General features: G+C 44.5%; 1 protein-coding gene across 1 annotated transcript in view; it reads left to right on the top strand.

Annotated features, from left to right (window-relative positions):
- Positions 1-266: 266 nt before the first annotated feature.
- The window catches only part of SMARCAL1 (SNF2 related chromatin remodeling annealing helicase 1), a gene marked incomplete at both ends in the record, with an annotated part of 58,224 nt that continues 40,529 nt past the window's right edge, over positions 267-17,961 (top strand). Inside the window, 5 exons of the mRNA XM_080689085.1 lie at positions 267-1,095; positions 2,045-2,095; positions 6,789-7,001; positions 9,613-9,663; positions 15,338-15,524. Coding sequence (XP_080545211.1) covers positions 267-1,095; positions 2,045-2,095; positions 6,789-7,001; positions 9,613-9,663; positions 15,338-15,524 — 1,331 coding nt within the window. The remainder of the gene's footprint in view (positions 1,096-2,044; positions 2,096-6,788; positions 7,002-9,612; positions 9,664-15,337; positions 15,525-17,961) is intronic.

Here is a 17,961-nt window from a genome sequence, read left to right as displayed (position 1 = left end):
ATAACTTAGGGAGACCTTGCTTCAAAAAAAAAAAAAAAAAAGGATTAGAGAGGTAGCTCAGAGACAGATCACCCTTGGGTTCAATCCCCAGTACCACAAAAATAAAAATAAATAAATAAATAAATAAATATAAAAACAACTGAGGGTAGGAACACAGCATATTTAATATAGCACTCAATGTTTAATTCAGTCTTTTCTTCTTTCACAGCTTTTGCCAACCTTCCAATTAAAAGTTGACATTCCCGCATGAGCATTTCCATGCTAAAATGTCCTTGCCCCTTACAGAGGAGCAGAGGAAAAAGATTGAAGAGAATCGACAAAAGGCTCTGGCCCGTAGAGCTGAGAAGTTATTAGCAGAACAGTCCCGGAGCACAGGTTCAAGCTCCTCTATTGCTGCCAACCCTTCCCAGTCCAAGCAGGGCCCTTCTCAGCACCTCCCGAAGGGGCCTGCTGAGCCAGTGAGCCATGGTGTCATGTTCAAGCAACAGAATCTCAATCATTCATCTCATGGTGACCAGAGACCTCGTAATACCCACCACTCTCAGCCCGGCACTTCAGCACAGGCAAGGGGGGCATGGAAGAGCCAAGAAGAGATGCGCACAGCCTGCCCAAGCCACGGCCCACCAAGTCAACTGACGCTCACGGAACAATCTCCGCTCTTGGCACAAAGTCCTCCTAACATCCCTAACCAACAGCTCTTGGGTCATAAGTCAGGTCAAGATAATCTTCAGGCTTCACGTAAGATCAGAGCGACCACTGTTGCTAACACAACTCATGAGGCTTTGGCCAAAGCAGAGAGCTCCCAGGAGATGCCAGCTTCTTCCTCTGGACAGCATTCCAGGGATCTTGAATTAGAGGCCCACACAGAGAAACCCTCCACCTCCAGGCAGGGCGTTTCTGACATCCATGATGGCTCGGGGGGTGTGGCGCCCAGAAAAGAAGGAAGACCTCAACAGAAATTGGGGACTCCACTCCAAAAAGCAGTAAACTCCAAAAAGGGGACGTGCATAAAGATTGGAGATCGTTTCCGCGTGAAGATCGGCTATAACGAGGAGCTTCTTGCAGTGTTTAAGAGTCTGCCCAGCAGAAATTATGGTAATGAGGCTTTTCTTCTGCAGATGTTTTTTCCATTTTTAGATTCTCTTCTAATTGTTTCGCATAAATATTAAGAGAGTACATTGGCACATTCTGTCCATCCACTTATTAAAAATTTTTTTCTATTTTAGCTAGCGTTTCCCTTTATAATAGACATTGCCTCAAACAGCTGCCAAACTTAGGAGCTATTGCATGGCCACAGGGAGAATGGTTGAACATTTACTGAGAAGCCAGTTCTTTTGCCAGCTTTTTTGTATTTATTATAGCACTTAAGCCTAAAATATTCTTGAAATACGTACAAGTTTTTTCTTTTCTTTTTTTTTTTCTTTTGGTGGGACTGGGTATTGAACCCAGGGGTGTTCTATGTCTGAGCTACACCCCTCTCGTTCCTATTTTATTTTTTTAATTTTGAAACAGGGTCTCACTAAGTTGCCAAGGGTGTTCCCAAGTTGCTAAGACTGGTCTCCATCCTGTGATCCTCCTGTCCCAGCCTCCTGAGTACCAAGATTACAGGATTATAGGCATGTACAATCATGCCCAGCTTGTTTGTTCCATTGTTAAATGGATGAAATGGGCTGGACAAGGTTAAGCAGCATACTAGGTTGGTTGGTCTTGAGCAGAGGGCTGGGATGTGGCTAGCTTCTCCACACTGCTCTGCACGTCACTTTGCTTGTGCACATGTGGATTCTCGTCTTCACTATCCTCTCAGGTAAGGCCCACAACTTCCCAGGACCTGAGTTTAATTTTTCTATATGCAACAATATTTATATGCAACATTGATTACCTGTATTTGCTATTTTTCTTCAATGCAGATTTTGTAAATGAGCAGGGGCTTTGCAGGTCAAGTGTTTTGAACTGGGCGTCTTTCCATTCATTCAGAAAACAAGTTTTTATTGAGTGCCCACATGCAAATCAAAACAAGAGTAATCAGCCTTCCGTTTTATTCCAGATTCTACCACGAAGATGTGGGACTTCAACATGACGGATTACAGTGCTCTGAGTAGGTGGAGACATCATTTCCCCTCATGGGTTTTTCTGGGGTAGCAGACGTGGTCCAGCTTGTGGTGTGCTTGGCATTATAGGTGGTGAAAACTTTGAGGCTCCCACCCCCATGCTTCTTCCTCCTGTTCCAATCTAAAGTGTCAGCTCTTTGGCACAGGTCATGGCTTACATTAACAGAGCTAGCACTTGATGGTGCTTTCTATGCACCAAGCTATTCTAAGACCCCGAGTTATGCTGATTCCTCATAACAACCGCTTTACAATGAGGAAACTGAGTCTCGGGACGAGTAACTAATATAGGGTCCCACAGCTAACAAGTTTCACAGCTGGGAATCACATGGCACAGGGCTTGTTTCCACTGGACCAGGCGGCTCCAGCAATGGCAGGCAGCTTTCAGCAAACAGCAGCAGTCCCACAGCCTCTGTGGCTGGCAAGCTAGAGAGAGCGAGAGAGGTACCCAGGCAGGTGCTGGCCGATGCGTGGTGTCAGCCTGGGTGCACCACTCTCCCCTGAGATTTTGCTGACTATCCTATAGTATTTTTGTCCCCTTGTTCTGGTGCCTGGAGCATATACTTATGTCAGAGAGACCACCCTGGGTCTTCCTATTCACCACCTCAATCATTCTTTCCCAGCAGCCATTTCTACACCCACTCTTCCTCTGCTCAGTTCAGAAAGGGGAAAGATAAGGATACGTGCTCACATCACTTCTCCATAGACTTGGGGCACAAGGTAGATCCTTTAGGGTCACTGGTACAATTTTTGAGAGGGTGATGACACAGCCCCTACAGATTCCTGGTTCCCTCCTTGGCCTTTGCTTCCTGAAATGCACAGTAGTAGGTGGGCCATAATAGATTGGAGGGCTGAACAGAAGGGTATTTCCTCACAGTCCTGGGGAAAGCAGTCTGTAATCAAGGTGTGGGCAGGGCTGGTTTTTTCAGAACCCTCTCCTCAGCTTATAGATGGCCACCTTCCCTCTGTTTCCTTCTGTGGCCAAATCTCTGTTTCTTTTCTTATAAGGACATCAGTTGCATTGGATTAGGCCTGTCCGAATAATTTCATTTAACTTTAGAAGGCTCTATCTCCCATCCTGTGGTCACATGATGGGGTGCTAGGCTTAGGGATCTAGCTTATGCATTTTTGGGGGAAATTATTCAGCCATGACACTGCTGGTGCCCTTTTGGGAAGCCCAGTTTTTAATCTATTTGTTTGGTGTTGGAAGGAGGAGAGTGGATGCTTTGAGTCATAATTGCCAGTCTTGACACCTGGTAGTGTCATAGTTGCCCATTTGAAACCAGTAGTTTCCACTGTATCGGTTTTGTTTATTTTGGCGTCTTCTTACTCCAGTTCTCTGACCACAGGGCTCCTCCACTTAGATGATTCTGCTTTTGAAAATTCATTTAAGTGGTATGGTTATTTTTATAAAATTCATTTTCTGGGTAGATGGTTGTTTTTTGTAATGCTGCACAGTGTGTGTGTGTGTGTGTGTGTGTGTGTGTGTGTGTGTGTGTGTGTGTGTTTTACTGGAGATTGAACTCAGAAGTGCTCTACCTCTGTGCTGAACCACCAGGCTTATTTTTTAGAAATGTTTGAGAGCCGGGCGTGGTGGCGCACGCTTGTAATCCCAGCGCTTGGTAGGCTGAGACAGGAGGATCGCACAGATTCTAAGCCAGCCTCTGCTACTTAGTGAGGCTCTCAGCAACTTAGTGATACCCTGTTTCCAAATAAAGTATAAAATAGGTCTGGGAGTATAGCCCAGAGGTAGAAAAGCCCCTGGGTTCCACCCCCAGTACCACACACACACACACACACACACACACACACACACACACAATGTTTATTTGAAATGGAGCCTCACTAAGTTTCCAAGGCTGGTCTTGAGGCTGCGATCCTCCTCCTAAGTACTGTCTCAGCCTCCCAAGTATTGGGATTATAGGTGTGCACCACCTGGCTTCTGCTGCACATATATTTTTTTTTTCAATTTTATTTATTTTATTTTTTCGTGGTTGAACCTAGGGGATTGAGCCCAGGGGCATTCTACCTCAGAGCTACACCCCAGCCCTTTTTATTTTTTGTTTTGCAACAGTCTCACCAGGTTATTGAGGGCCTCACCAAGTTGCTGAGGCTGGCCAAGAACCTATGACCCTTCCATTTCATTCTCTCAAGCCCTGAAGTTACAGGCATGCACCACCATGCCCAGTTATATATATATATATATATATATATATATATATATATATATATATATATATATATATATATATATATATAATTTTGGTGGTACTGGGGTTCCTGGAAGCCCTTCTACTTACGGGCTACACTCCCAGACCTATTTTATTTTTGGAAACAGGGTCTCTTATGCGAGCGCGGCAGGCTTCAAACCTACGCGATCCTCTTGTCTCCGCCTCCCAAGCGCGGGGATTACAAGCGTGTGCCACCGCGCCCGGCTTACACATATTCTTTTAGACAGTGTTTACCAGGCGTGGTATTTACTTTGTAGCTCCTGGGTGTTTGGCTCCTCTGTGTACCTTGATCTCCTGCGACAATTTTAGATTTGTAAATTTGTCCTTGAATTTCTAACTTTTACAGAGGTTCGTGGTTGTCTTCAGTAGGTCATACGTATTTTTTGTTTTGTTTTTGCAGTACTGCAGGTCAAAGCCAGAGTCTTGCACAAGCTAGTGCAGCATTCTGTCACTGAGCTACAGCCCCAGCCTAGAATTTGCATTTTTTTTTTTTTTTTTTGGCAGTACTGGGGATGGAACCCAGGGGCATTCTACCTCCGCGCTATACCCCCAGCCCTATTTTTTATTCTTTATTTTGAAATAGGGTCTCACGAGTTGCAAAGGGCCTCACTAAGTAGCCGAGGCTGTCCTCGAACCCATATCCTCCTGTCTCAGCCTCCTAAATGCTGGAATTACAAGCGTGCGCCACCACGCCCGGCTTTATAAAAATTTGCTTTTTTAAATGCTACTCATTGTAGCACATACAGAGACGGGGCATTAATGTGTAAAGAAGAAAAATGAGGCCTCCAAATTTACCCACTCAGTCAGCCAGTGTTAACATTTTGGCTGTGTTCCTTTTAGCATATTTTTATGCATTGAAGTTTTACATTTGTTTGTAAATTTTATCTTATCTTTTTGATTTTCTGTTTCATGATAAGTATTTATATTTTAGTGAATTTGAATAGTTAATTCCGAGTGAGGAAAATGTAGACGTTCATTATTATAATGAACGAGTGTGACCTCCAAAATAACTTCACCTGGGTGTGGTGGTGCATGCTTGTAATCCCAGTACAGGGTAAGTTGAGACAGGAGGATCACAGGTTCGTAGCCAGCCTCAGCTACTTAGTGAGGCCCTCTTCACTTAGTGAGACCCTACTTCAAAATAAAGAATAAAAATAGGGCTGGAGATGTAGCTTGGAAGTAGAATGTCCCTGGGTTCAACCCCCAGTATGCAAAATAAATAAATAAATGAATATATTTTAAGACCTCATATTATTGAACACAACATTTTGTGTACTTTTATCCTTTCCAAGATCTCTTAGTTAAAGAGTAATGGCCACATAATATTCCATTGTATGAATGTGCATAAGTTCCTTCAATAGTTTTTGCTCCCAGTTTTACCAGTTTTACAGCTGAGAGGAACACTTCCGTTTGTATGTATTTCCAGTTGTTACTTGGCATAGATTCCCAGAAGTTGGATCATTGTGATCACTTTTCAGAGCCTGTGCATACATTGCCAAGGTTTTCCAAAAGGTTTTATTCCCAACAAGCAATGTAGATGTTTAATTATTTTTTCATGCTGCAACTTTTATATGTTAAAAATGGCTTTTTATGTCTCTTATTATTTGTGAAGTTGAACATTTCTCCAAATGTGTCTTAGTTATTTTTTCTCCTGTTTTGACTTGGTTACAAATCTATCTTTTAATTTTGAGGTCTTAGTATTTCATTTTGGTTATGAGCTTTGTTCATGTTTCTTTAAACCTCCAGTGCAGTTTTTTTTTGTTATTTTTGTTTTTGACAGTTTAGTTGTCTGTAGTCAAATCTATTGATTCATAAAATGCAACAGTAGTACATAAAATAGCGTTCAAAACCATGTATCTGTGGCATGTTTGTCCTGTTCCTCATTCCCTGCTCTCCAATCAGGTGACGGGGTAATGACCTGGGAGTAAGGTTAAATGCGTGATTTGTGGTGTGTTGATTTCAGTAGTTTTCCCAACACTACAGTGGATATTATGTAATAAGTTTATTCATCCCTAGAGGTTCTTGTTTCTCCTGTTCATTTCTGAATTCTAAGTTTTTGAAAAGCTTAAGAAGAATTATATTTAAGGAGAAGAGTCACCTTAATTAATTTTTTTTTAAGGGACATGGGTCTCACTGTGTTGCCTAGGCTGGCCTTGAACTCAGGCTCAAGCAGTCCTCCTGCCTCAGCCTTCCGGTGGCTAAGATTTCAGGCAGTGAGCGCCACTGTGCCCAGCATGTTCAGTGAATATTGAAATCCCCAAGTCCCAGTTAAAGGACACTCAAAAGCCTTCTGTGTAACGATGCCTTTTCTTATCACCTGCCAGTCCCAGCCTCTTGGCCCTGTCCCTGCCCTCTCCCTCCTCCCTTGCCTGCCTTATCATCTCGGGGCTACATGAAAGTCACTCAGAGATGTCCACTCTGTGACTTCTGTCCTTACTCTCTTCTTCCGCAGTGAAAGCAGCCCAGAAGCTGCGCACAGTCACCCTGGAGCCCCTGGAAGGTCTCAGCGGCAGCAGCGCGGGGCAGACCAGCCTTCCTTCAGCCCCGTCCCTCGCCTTTGTCAAGGGGAGGTGCCTGCTCATCTCGCGGGCCCGCTTTGAGGCAGACATCGGCTATTCAGAAGACCTGATCGCACTGTTTAAACAAATGAATTCCAGGAAATATGGCGAGTAATTGATTGCCCTGTGATTCCCAGGGTGTGTAGTGGTCTCTGATCTCAGCAGAGGGTTTGTCTCTCTCTTGGAATATTTGAAACTGACTCTTTTGTAGCGCCTTCCTGGTCTGCCTTGCCTACTCTAGAAAGATGACACCTCACTTGTTCCAGAGACTGAACACGTAGTGGGGACCATTTTATCTTTATGGCTTTTCAAAGACAAGACCCCACGGTTTTCCCCATTCCCCTGGTCAGTGTCATCTTGGTAGAAGCAGGTGGACTCTTGCCTCGGCCATCTAAATCCATCTGTTTTTAGCTTTAGCACAGAAAATAGTGCTTGCCATAAAAATAAATGCTTTTATTTTAAGAATAAATGTAGACTGAGACTGGAATTCAAACCTGAGCATTTATGGGAACCACCTGTATGACTTCGTAGGACGGGAGGCCAGGCTCTAGTTTCGACCCTGTAGCTCTGTGGGGAGGGGGGGGTGTTTCATCTGGAGATGCTGGGTCTGTGCCCTGGCTGCTCGGTAGCCTCACTTTTTGCTTCAGAATCACTGATGTCAGCCCGGTGTGGTTGAGACAGGAGGATCACGGTTCACGGACAGCCTCAGCTACTACTTAGTGAGGTCCATTGCAACTCAGTGAAACCCTGTTTCAAAGTAAAGAGTAAAAAATAGGCCTGGGTTGTAGCTCAGAGGTAAAATACCCCTGGGTTCCATCCCCAGTACCACGCAAAAAACAAAACAAAACAAAAAACAACAAAAAACCCCCATCAACATCTGGTTCCCATCCAGAGCTGATTCAGTTGGTCTGAGGTAGGGCTTGGGCATTGGTATCAAAGTCAGCCATGACTGAAAACCACTGGCCAAAGAGAGCAGTTTTATGTTATTTTTTGTGAAGTTCTTCTTCACAAAAAGCTGCCTCGTTAGAAGATTGCTGGAGCACCTTTGGGATCTGGACTCCTGGGACTCATTCTAGGTTTAGCTCATTTCATGGTGTTTGACTTTTATGGATCAGTGGTCTCACATTCTTGAAAGGGTTTTGGTCTTTTTCTTAGGTGGGTAGAAAGTAGACCCTCAAAACATGGCTTACAGAAGCCTTGTTTTACTGCCCTGGGAAGCTTGCATCTGGGCCTGGGCTCCTTGGGACAGGCAGGGCTGGCCATTAGTCACCATCCCTCAACCAGACGAGCTGGGGCTGCCCAGCAGGGCCTAGGTGAGGCAGGTGAGCGGGGCGGGGGGTGGGGGGGATTAGAGGCCCCTTGATCCTTGTCTATCACCAGCCTTTGAGGTTGTACTCTTGACCTGGTCTGTTGATTGGAGAGTGACGAGAACACTGATTCCCCCATTCTGCCCACACCCAGACTTCCAGAAACCCCGGCCAGGTTCTCTGCCACAGCTGCAGTGCGCGGGTTTCCCCACCTGCTGCTCTGCTGTGGGCACTCGGGGCTTCCTGTGCTGCCCTTGCACTCCATCGTCCGTGCCTGGTCTTGCCGTGGGTAACACCTGGGCAGCCTCACCTTTTCCTTCCTTGAGTATGTCTATGATGCTTTTCCCTGACCACCTTGCTTTTTTGTTCTTGGTACTGGGAATTAAGGGAGTAAACCCGGGGCATTTCTACCTCCAGGCTACACCTGCGCTGCCCCTTTTTATTTTTTATTTTAAAACAGTCTTGCTAAATTGCTGAGGGTCTCACTAAGTTGCTTAGGCTGGCCTCGGCATCTGTAAACCTCCTGCTTCAGCTTCCCACATACCAGGATTACATGCCTGGACCCCCGTGCCCAACTGCCACCTTGCTTTTGAAATAATCTTACAGCAACGAATTGACTTTTGTCGTTAGATAGCATGTATTGAATTCAAGCTTTCTTGATTTTCTGAAAGGGTACATTAGTAGAAAAACCCCTCTATTTAAATAATTATCCACTGCTGGGTACTAAGATGCTCACCTTTCTTAGTTAATAATATTATAATTTATTTTAGAGTATACTAATTAACAGATGACATAATAACAAAAACACATTCATAAGAACCAGTTTTTTTGAGTGTTCATTGTTTTCCAGGCAAACTTTTATAAGCATTTGATGTTTAAGTTTCATGTAATTCTTATAGTAATCTTATAGTATCCTCACTTTTCAGGTATAGAAACTGAGGCACATTAAAATCTTGCCCAAGCTCATATAGCCAGTGAGACAGACCCAGAATTTAAATTTAAATGTAGTAGGTTTAACCACTGTGTCCACAGGGAAACTATGGTGTAGGTGTAAAATGGAGCTGATGACAGAGCCTACTACGTTGAGTTGTGAGAGCAGGTGAGGTCCTATCTTAGGTAGGGCCTTTCTGACCTGGACCACCCCCAGTTGTTTGCCCACATAGCACCTTTCATCAAAACCCTTACAACCCAAGATTGTCACCAGCTCTGCCTGTCCTTTCTCCCTGTACACTGAGGATGCCCCAAGAACAAGTACTGTGTTCATTTCTGTATCTTCGGTGCCAAGCACAGAACCAGCTACATCATTCAGTCTTAACGGAGGTTTACAAAGCCAGGGAGTAAAAGAGTAAGGGTGATCGTTTAGCCGAGGGCACTGCATCCTGTGTGCTCATTTCTTTTTTTCTCGTTGCAGATGTCAATACCAGGAAATGGAACTTTCTCTTGGAAGAGCACAATGAACTAAGTGAGAAGCCCACCTTATTGCTTTTATAGAGTTCTCTTGTTAAGCTTTAATAGGCTGTCTTAAATGTAATGTCTTCAAAAAGTGTCTCCTCTTTACACTGCTGCAGTAATTTCAGATGCTTAAGGACAAGGGAGGTAAAGGTGAGATGTTCTTGGGCAGCCATGTCTGTCCGCCTCCCCTGACACAGTGGCCTTATGACAGCCGGCAGGGATACAGGGCCCTTCATGATACAGGTGAGGTGGTGCTCTCCGAGTTCCGGAGGCCTGGGAAAGCTCCCTGCCATTGTAGAAGTATTAGCAATGATGTACATGGACATGGGGAACTGGAGATGCGCTGGGATTGCTTAATTCGATGGCCTCCAGGAACAGGCTCCCAGAGGAAGGGGATGTGTGTACAGATAACAGAAAGAGAAGCTAGTTTGGCGTAACATTTTTCTTCTGTTTGCTTTGCTTGAATGGGGCAGTAAGTTCTAATATGACTGAAAATGGTGGGCTTAGTCATATCTTAGCCTGTCCCGGAATGCCAGTCTCACCCATCTAACAGTTGTGGATATGCAGTTAGCATAATGTGTGTTTCCCCGTTTGACGTCCTGCAGGCTTCAGGCCTCCCAGAGAGTGGGAGGAGTTGGTGCCAGTCAGCCAGGAGAAACCTGACCCAGTCCTGGAGCTGGGAGTCACGGGCCATGTTGCCCGTCAGGGTAGGGCTTTAAGGAAGAGGGGACGGTGGGTTCCTCCCTCATGTCTTCTGCTTATTGAGAGACTGTGATATCAAGTAGATATTTCTACATTCTGAGTCTCATTTGTCCTTTCATTTAGAAAAGAGATCCTTGATCTAGGAGTTAGGTGTAAGGAAAAGGCTTTGGGTTCCTTGAGGAGGGCATGCTGTCAACTACAAGATTAAGTTGGAACATGAAGCGATGCTATTTAGTATCAGTGAATACTGGCTGGTGCAGAAAGGACGGCCATTGTTGATCTGAGACTCTCTGGCTGCTGCTCTTTGGAGCTAGTTCTTTGTTCTCACCTCTTTGTTTTTCAAACGAGAAAGATAAATAAGTATGTTAACTGTATTGCTTTTATGGAATGACAAAAAGCAAAATACTTACAGCCTTAGCAGATGAATGTAATGGTGAAAATCCATGACTCTTGAGTTGTATAATGGTTTCTAATCTTTTGTGGACCATGACTCCTTAGAATATCTAATAAACACAATGAGTTTTTAGCTAGAAAAAAAAATGATTGTGAACACACATAAAATTTTGCATTTGACATTAATAATTCCATGAATGCTGAGTTTAAAATTCTAGATTTGGGGTCTTCGCATGCGTCTTTTTCATTGTTGCAAAGTGTCATAGAAGGTAAGACTGATCCTCTCCATTTTCCCTAGAGAAACAGTTGCTTTCCCTATTGGAAACATTGCAGGGTCATGGTCAGGTCAGTAATTAAAATAAGACTAAAATTGCCACAGTGCATTTGTAACCGTACCCATTATGAAATTTAGACATTGGCTCCTTAAAGAAGGAACAGCGCTTGGCATAGGTCCCAATTCAGTTCTCTTCCATCATTAAGACTGTAGACCTGGAGAATATGCACCTCTGCACCCCAAAGTCTCCTTTCTCATGTAGGAAATTAGATCACTGACCTTGGGCTAGACAGCATGTGTGTATGAAACTAACTAAGAAATGGCAGTAAGACCTGAGTATATGCATGCTCACCAACGACGCGGTAATGGTTATTTCCCCGACTAAAGTGATTCTAAGCGCTTTCCTCCTGTCTTCCTTTCTAAGAGACTTGAGGCCTTCTGCTTACAGTGAAGTTGGCCCGAGGCCTTTTGTTTCCCCCTGGCTGTCACAGTCCAGAAGGGCTCTCAACGATCTGGTCTTGTCTGCTGCTATTTGAAAACATTAGCATGGCTCAGCTGTGTGGCTGGTCGCATTCTGCCAAAGAGCTTCTGGAAGAAATGACTTCTGGGGTGACTCATGAAGCCACACAGCACACGTCTGTCATCTCAGCCCAAGGAAAGGCAGTAGAGACAGCCATTGCCAGGAAGGGTGGCCTTCTCAGAAACAAGCCCAGTTGGCTGGACCAGCAGCATAGGATTTTGGAGAGAGTGGATGTTGGGTTTTTCTCCTTACAAATAGCTGGAAGAACATAGTGCTTACAAAGTACCGCATTTCACACCCGCCAGATCATCAGCCCTTAACTTTCATCGGGTACTTAAGTCCTGAAGATTGCTAGGATTAAAATGAAAATGGTTTTTGCAAGTACGTGAAGTGCTCAGTCTCCTGAAGTGTGCAGAAATCAGCATGCTCAGACTTAATTTGGAGCTATAAAATGTATTTCTACATCAATATGAACAGCCTATTGAAGCCACCAACCTTACCTAATTTCCTATCATGGGGATTCTGTTCATGGGAACTGTTTTCAGAAATAACAGGTACTTACATCTAGTGAAGGACAGAAATGGATTTGAATATATTGAAAATACAAAGCAATTGAAGGTATCAGTGATGGCTCAGTCCTCTGTATTGACGTCAGTGTTTGCGGTGGTAACCAGCTGATGTTTGCGCTCAAAGACTTGGAATACTTCATGGGGTTATTAAGAAAACATCACACATGGCCATATGCAATAGAGAGCCCATTGCCTTAGAATTTCAAGTAATCCAGGTAGAAATGAAATATACCTAGTTTTTTAGAGTATCTTGGAAGCTAAAGCCCACATCATAGAAGATTGTGATTAGTAATTTAATAATAATTCCACTTCTAGGGATCTTTAGGCCTATCGTTTTTCTCTCTGACTTCTTTTTATCTTTGGTTTATTCATTTTGCTTCTCTTCTGAATAAAGATATGTGGGGAGTTTCTTTTTTCTTAATTTTAAAATTAGGTGAGGCTAAATTCCTTGTTGTGTGTCTAGTAGTAGAAATTTAAGCTAGGCACATTCTACTACTGAGCTATGTCCTCAGCCCTATTTTACTTTTTATCTTGAAACAGGGTCTCACTTAGTTACTGAGCACTGGCCTCAAACCCGTGATCCTCCTGCCTCGGCCTCTCAAGTACTGGTGCTGCACCAGCCTGAGGCTAAATTCTTTCAAAAAGTAATTTCAATACAGTTAGTTTACTTCCACTTCCATGTAGATCCTAAGTGATTTATTTCTCCCTTGGTTTAATGGCTCTGACCAGAAGAGGAGATTTCTCATACATTATATTATATAAGGATTCAGGATCCGCATACTTGGAAGGAAAGTAAAGGGGTCTAAACTGAAAGTATTGCCGGGCGTGGTGGTGCACACTTGTAATCCCTGCACTTGGGAGGCTGAGACAGGAGGATCGCACAGGTTCGAAGCGAGCCTCAGTTACTTAGTGAGGCTCTCAGCAACTTAGTGAGACCCGGTTTCCAAATAAAATATAAAAAAGGTCTGGGAGTATAGCCCGGAGGTAGAAAGCCTCTGAGTTCCACCCCCAGTACCACAAAATAAATAAATAAATAGATAAACAAACAAATAAATAAATAAATAAAAAACTGAAAAGTATCCAAGTAGTGTAACTGAGTACTAGCGTGGCCTCTAAGCTTAGCAGAGTTCGTAGGCTTTTTTTTTAAATGTGTGGTGCTGGGCCTGGAACCCAGAAGTTTCCTCATGGTAGGCAAACACTGTACCACTGAGCTACACCGCCAGCTTGATAAACTATTTTCTTTACAATGGCCCAGATAATAACAACTTTAAGTTCTGTGGACCATGTAGTCTCTGTCCCAATTGCTCAACTCTACCATTCATGTGAAAGTAGCCATAGACAATTTGTAACCAAATGCCACGGCTGTGGTCCGATAAAATGTTATCTTAAAAAAAAAAACTGGGAAGCCAGGTGTGGTGGCGCACACCTGTAATCCTAGCATTTGGGAGGCTGAGACAGCAGGATTGAAGTTTGTGGCCAGCTTCAGCTACTTAGTGAGGTCCTTTGCAACTCAGTGAGACCCTGTTTCAAAATAAAGAATAAAAAATAGAGCTGGGGGTGTAGCTCAGCGGTAGAATGCCCCTGGGTTCTACAAAAAAAAAAAAAAAAAAAAAAAAAAAAAAAAAGGCAAGCCTGGCTTAGTGGTGCACTTGTAATCCCAGTACTTGGGAGGCTGAGACAGGTGGATCCAAGGTTCGCAGCCAGCCTCAGCTACTTAGTGAGGCCCTCTGCAAGTTAGTAAGACCCTGTTTCAAAAACAAAGAATAAAAATTAGGGTTGGGGAGTCAGGTATAGTGGCACACGCTTGTAATCCCAGCATTTGGGAGGCCAAGACAGGAGGATCATGGTTTGCTAGTGAAGTCTTTTGCAGCTCATTGAGACCCTGTTTTAAAAACTAAAGAATAAAAAATAGGACTGGGGGTGTAACTCAGAGGTAGAATGCCCCTGGATTCCATCCCCAGTAGTGAAAAAGAACAAAAAGCAAGCAAACAAACAAAAAACAGGCAATAGTCTTATTTGATCCACTGCCCTTAGCTTGATGATTTCAGCAGCTTTAGAGACCAGATCACGAGCTATCAGTTCACCTCCATTCTTTTTTTTTTTTTTTTTTTTTTTTTTTTTTGGTGGCACTGGGATTCCTGGAAACCCTTCTACCTCTGGGCTACACTCCCAGACCTATTTTATATTTTTATTTGGAAACAGGGTCTCTTAAGCCAGCAAGGCTGGCTTCGAACCTACGCGATCCTCCTGTCTCCGCCTTGCAAGTGCAGGGATTACAAACATGCGCTACCACGCCTGGCAAGGTCACTTCCATTCTAATGGGTATTTTAGATACAGTTATTCTTTTATGAAAAGTGTCAGAATGTGAATTTTTATCAGTTTCTGGCCTCTGCACAGACTCTGCCTTTTGCTGTTGTCTGTAAGCCTGTCAGCAGTGCTGCTGTCTTGCCAGTCTCTCTTGGGCACACCTCACCACTCTATTCAAAGCAGTCTTCCTGCCTAGTGAGAGTCATGACTTCAGTTCACTGCTTCCTCAAACACCAGAACTGTCAACAGGAAGCAAGGAGAATGGAAACAAGACAAGATTCGTTTTGTTTCAGACTTGCTTTATTAGGGGGTCTTTCTGGGCTGATTATCTAAGAATATGAGCCCTTACTTATTTGAATTGGAATGCTAAGACAACTTTTAAAAATTACTTTAAGTTGAAAAAATTAGTCACAAAACATTCGATAATTCTTTCCAGAGTTGGTGTAGTCTACCAAATCACTTTTGCATTATTAAGCACCTTCTTATTTGTAGAAATAAAGGAATAGCCGGGCGTGGTGGCGCACGCTTGTAATCCCAGCACTTGAGAGGTGGAGACAGGAGGATCGCTCAGGTTCGAAGCCAGCCTTGCTGGCTTAAGAGACCCTGTTTCAAAATAAAATATAAAATGGGTCTGGGAGTGTAGCCCAGAGGTAGAAGGGTTTCCAGGAAGCCCAGTACCACCAAAAAGAAAAGAAAAAAAAAAAAGAAAGAAAAAGAAATAAAGGAACAGAGAGAAGAAATTAGTTCTCTAGGTTCATGTACTTTGCTAAGATGCAGCTCGCAGCCCCCAGTGTGCACTCAGCCTTTTTGAGAAGGTAGCATGTAACGGAATTTCGTTTATTCAGCTATGTATCTGAAGCCCCTTCTTTCCCAGTTCTTTTAGTCATGACTCTGGCGCACCTCCCTCTGTTCTTTGCAGTTGTGAGGGCCCGCTGCCTCCCACAGGTTCAGCTGGATCCTCTGCCCAAGACCATCACCGTGGCATTTGCTTCTCAGATGGAAAAGACGTCTCTCCTCCTTACAGAAGACATCCCTGAGGCAGACCTTTCGGGAGTGGATGCCAAGCTTGTGTCTAATCTGATGCCCTTCCAGAGAGCTGGAGTCAAGTAGGTTCTTGGTCTTCCTCTGTCTGTCTGTCTCTCTTTTGCGTGAATTTCATCATCAACCACAGACTGGGTTCAGATGCCTCCTCTTTCTTGGGCGCTCATCTTGCATGGATGGCTGGAAGCATTGAGACGTTGAGCAGCCAGTTAGTTGTGCAGCTACCAAAGCCTGTTGTAACCATTAATTGCGAATTCAATGAGTTCACCAGGACTATGGATTGCAGGTGTGCAGAAATCCAATTCAAACTAGCTTAAAGAAAGAGACTTCTAAATGCATATGATAGAAAACCCAGCATCTCGGGAGAGCTCATCAGCCCTCTGTCCCTCTCAGCTCTGCTTTCTTCTTGATTACATCGTTCTCAGCCAGATACTCCTCCTGTGTGGCAGCTAGGGATGCCAGTGCCTCCTGACGTGCGCTTTGTTCGCTTAGCAACCAGCCAAAGCACTTCTTACCTTTGGACCAGACACTGCGTGACTCAGTCTCATGGTGATGTCAGAGCCAGTCCTGTGGCAGTGGGACCGAAGTCTTACTGATTAGACCCAGAGATACCTGTCCTTGGAGAGAGAGAGGAGGGCGTGCCCCACCCAAGTTACACGGCCTGAGAGTGACTCTCCAAAACATGCCAGGGTGCTCTTAGTAGAGAAGGAAAAAGGTAAACCCATATCTTGACCTGTCCCTTTTTCCCAGTGTTTCTTGGGAAAAGCAAAATGACACATTTGAACTTGTGTTCCTGTGAAAATACAGGAATTGAAAGAGAGGAAAGCAGAGGTCCTGAGGCTCTGGCAGAAGTGAGAAGTTCCTAGCCGGGCGTGGTGGCGCATGCTTGTAATCCCTGCGCTTGGGAGGCAGAGACAGGAGGATCGCGCAGGTTCGAAGCCAGCCGTGCTGGCTTAAGAGACCCTGTTTAAAAAAAAAAAAAACAACAACATATATACATATATATATATATATATATATATATAATAGGTCTGGGAGTGTAGCCCTAAGGTAGAAGGGCTTCCAGTAACCCCAGTACCACCAGGGCCCACACAAGGGGAAGAGCACAATGTGGTGCTCTGTGAACGGGCTGCCCCTATGGTGGGACCCTGTTCTGTGATGTTTGAGCGTGGTGCCCATTTCATTCCCATGATGCCAGCCTGCCTTCTACCCTCTTTTCCCTTTCCCCTCCACCTTCTGTCTTTGATAATGTCCTTTGCAGAATGCCTGCTAGCTTTGCCATCCGGTCTTTGTCTGTTGATTGACCTCGGGCCTTGTTTTCACCAGGCTCACTGTGGTTGATTCTTTTTTCTTCCTCTGGCTCCGTCACTAAAGCTGAGACAGGTTGCCCAGCCCTACCCACTGAGCAGCCTCTGTCTGCTGTATCCACGTTCTCCACGTTCTGTTAGAGACCCTGGAGCCCCCAGAGTGAGTGCTGATGTTGCCAGTTCTCCCTATCACATGGAGGGAGGCTCTTGTGCCAGACACCCCAGCAGATGTGCATGCGACCACAGCTGTAGCAGCAGAGCTGGAATGTGGCCAGGAGTTTTCATTCTTTTTTCTATTAAATGCAGATTTTAACTTTGAGCCTCTGGAAAGGTTAGAGGTTTCATACCAGGGGAGGGGGACTGTCGATTTCTTTATCTTTTTTTTTTTAACATAAGCATTAAAGTCTAATGTTTTTATATTTTGTCCTAATGTCCTTTATATTTATGGAGCAGAATCTCTCAGAAGGATAGGCTTCCCCAGATATACAAGTGGTCCCATTCAACAGGTGAATGTGTCTAGGATCAGATGGAGTCGCGTGGCCAAAGTCGCTCGGCTGTGGCAGTGGAAGGAGCTGAGGTGTACACCTGCGGCTCCCGCTGATGTGTGCAGTGCTTTCTCCCTGTCATATCAAAATACGCAAGATGCATTTACCTGTGTTTCTCTATTATCTGGGCCTTTTCTTTGTTCTCATTTTTTGGTCACATTGTTTTTTAATTGGGCTACCTTAAGGCAGGGAAAAGGGAGAGAATGTGGAAGTCAGGTCCATTCTGCTCTGAGAATGCCTGGATGGACAGAGCCATCTGGAGTGTGTAGGCAGCAAAGCTGAAGAGGCTGAGACAGAAGGCATCGGGTGTGGGGCGCACATGGATTTCAGCTCTTTGGTACTGTCTGTCCTCCCTGGCTACTGATTTTGCAAGTCACAAAATGAAGTAAAACAAAACAAAACAAAAATGAATCTTTTTATACCCGCCTTCCTCCATTTGTCTGTGCTCTGGGTTTTTTGCAGAACTGTCTGGGTGGATTCCATAGAGTCCGTCCGTGTGTAGGAGAAGCCAGGTCCTGCTCAGGAGAGGGAAGGAGAGGAGAGAGGGGAGGGGAGAGGAGGGGAAGGTGGCACCCTTTAGAACTGTCTGCCTCACAGTGGCCAAGTCCGGGACTACAGGAAGGGAGCTGTTGTAGCTACTGGGAGGACAA

The sequence above is a fragment of the Muscardinus avellanarius genome, assembly GCF_963383645.1.
Source record: "Muscardinus avellanarius genome assembly, chromosome: 2".
Taxonomy (NCBI): Eukaryota; Metazoa; Chordata; class Mammalia; order Rodentia; family Gliridae; genus Muscardinus; species Muscardinus avellanarius.
This window is presented reverse-complemented; position numbering and strand designations above follow the sequence as displayed.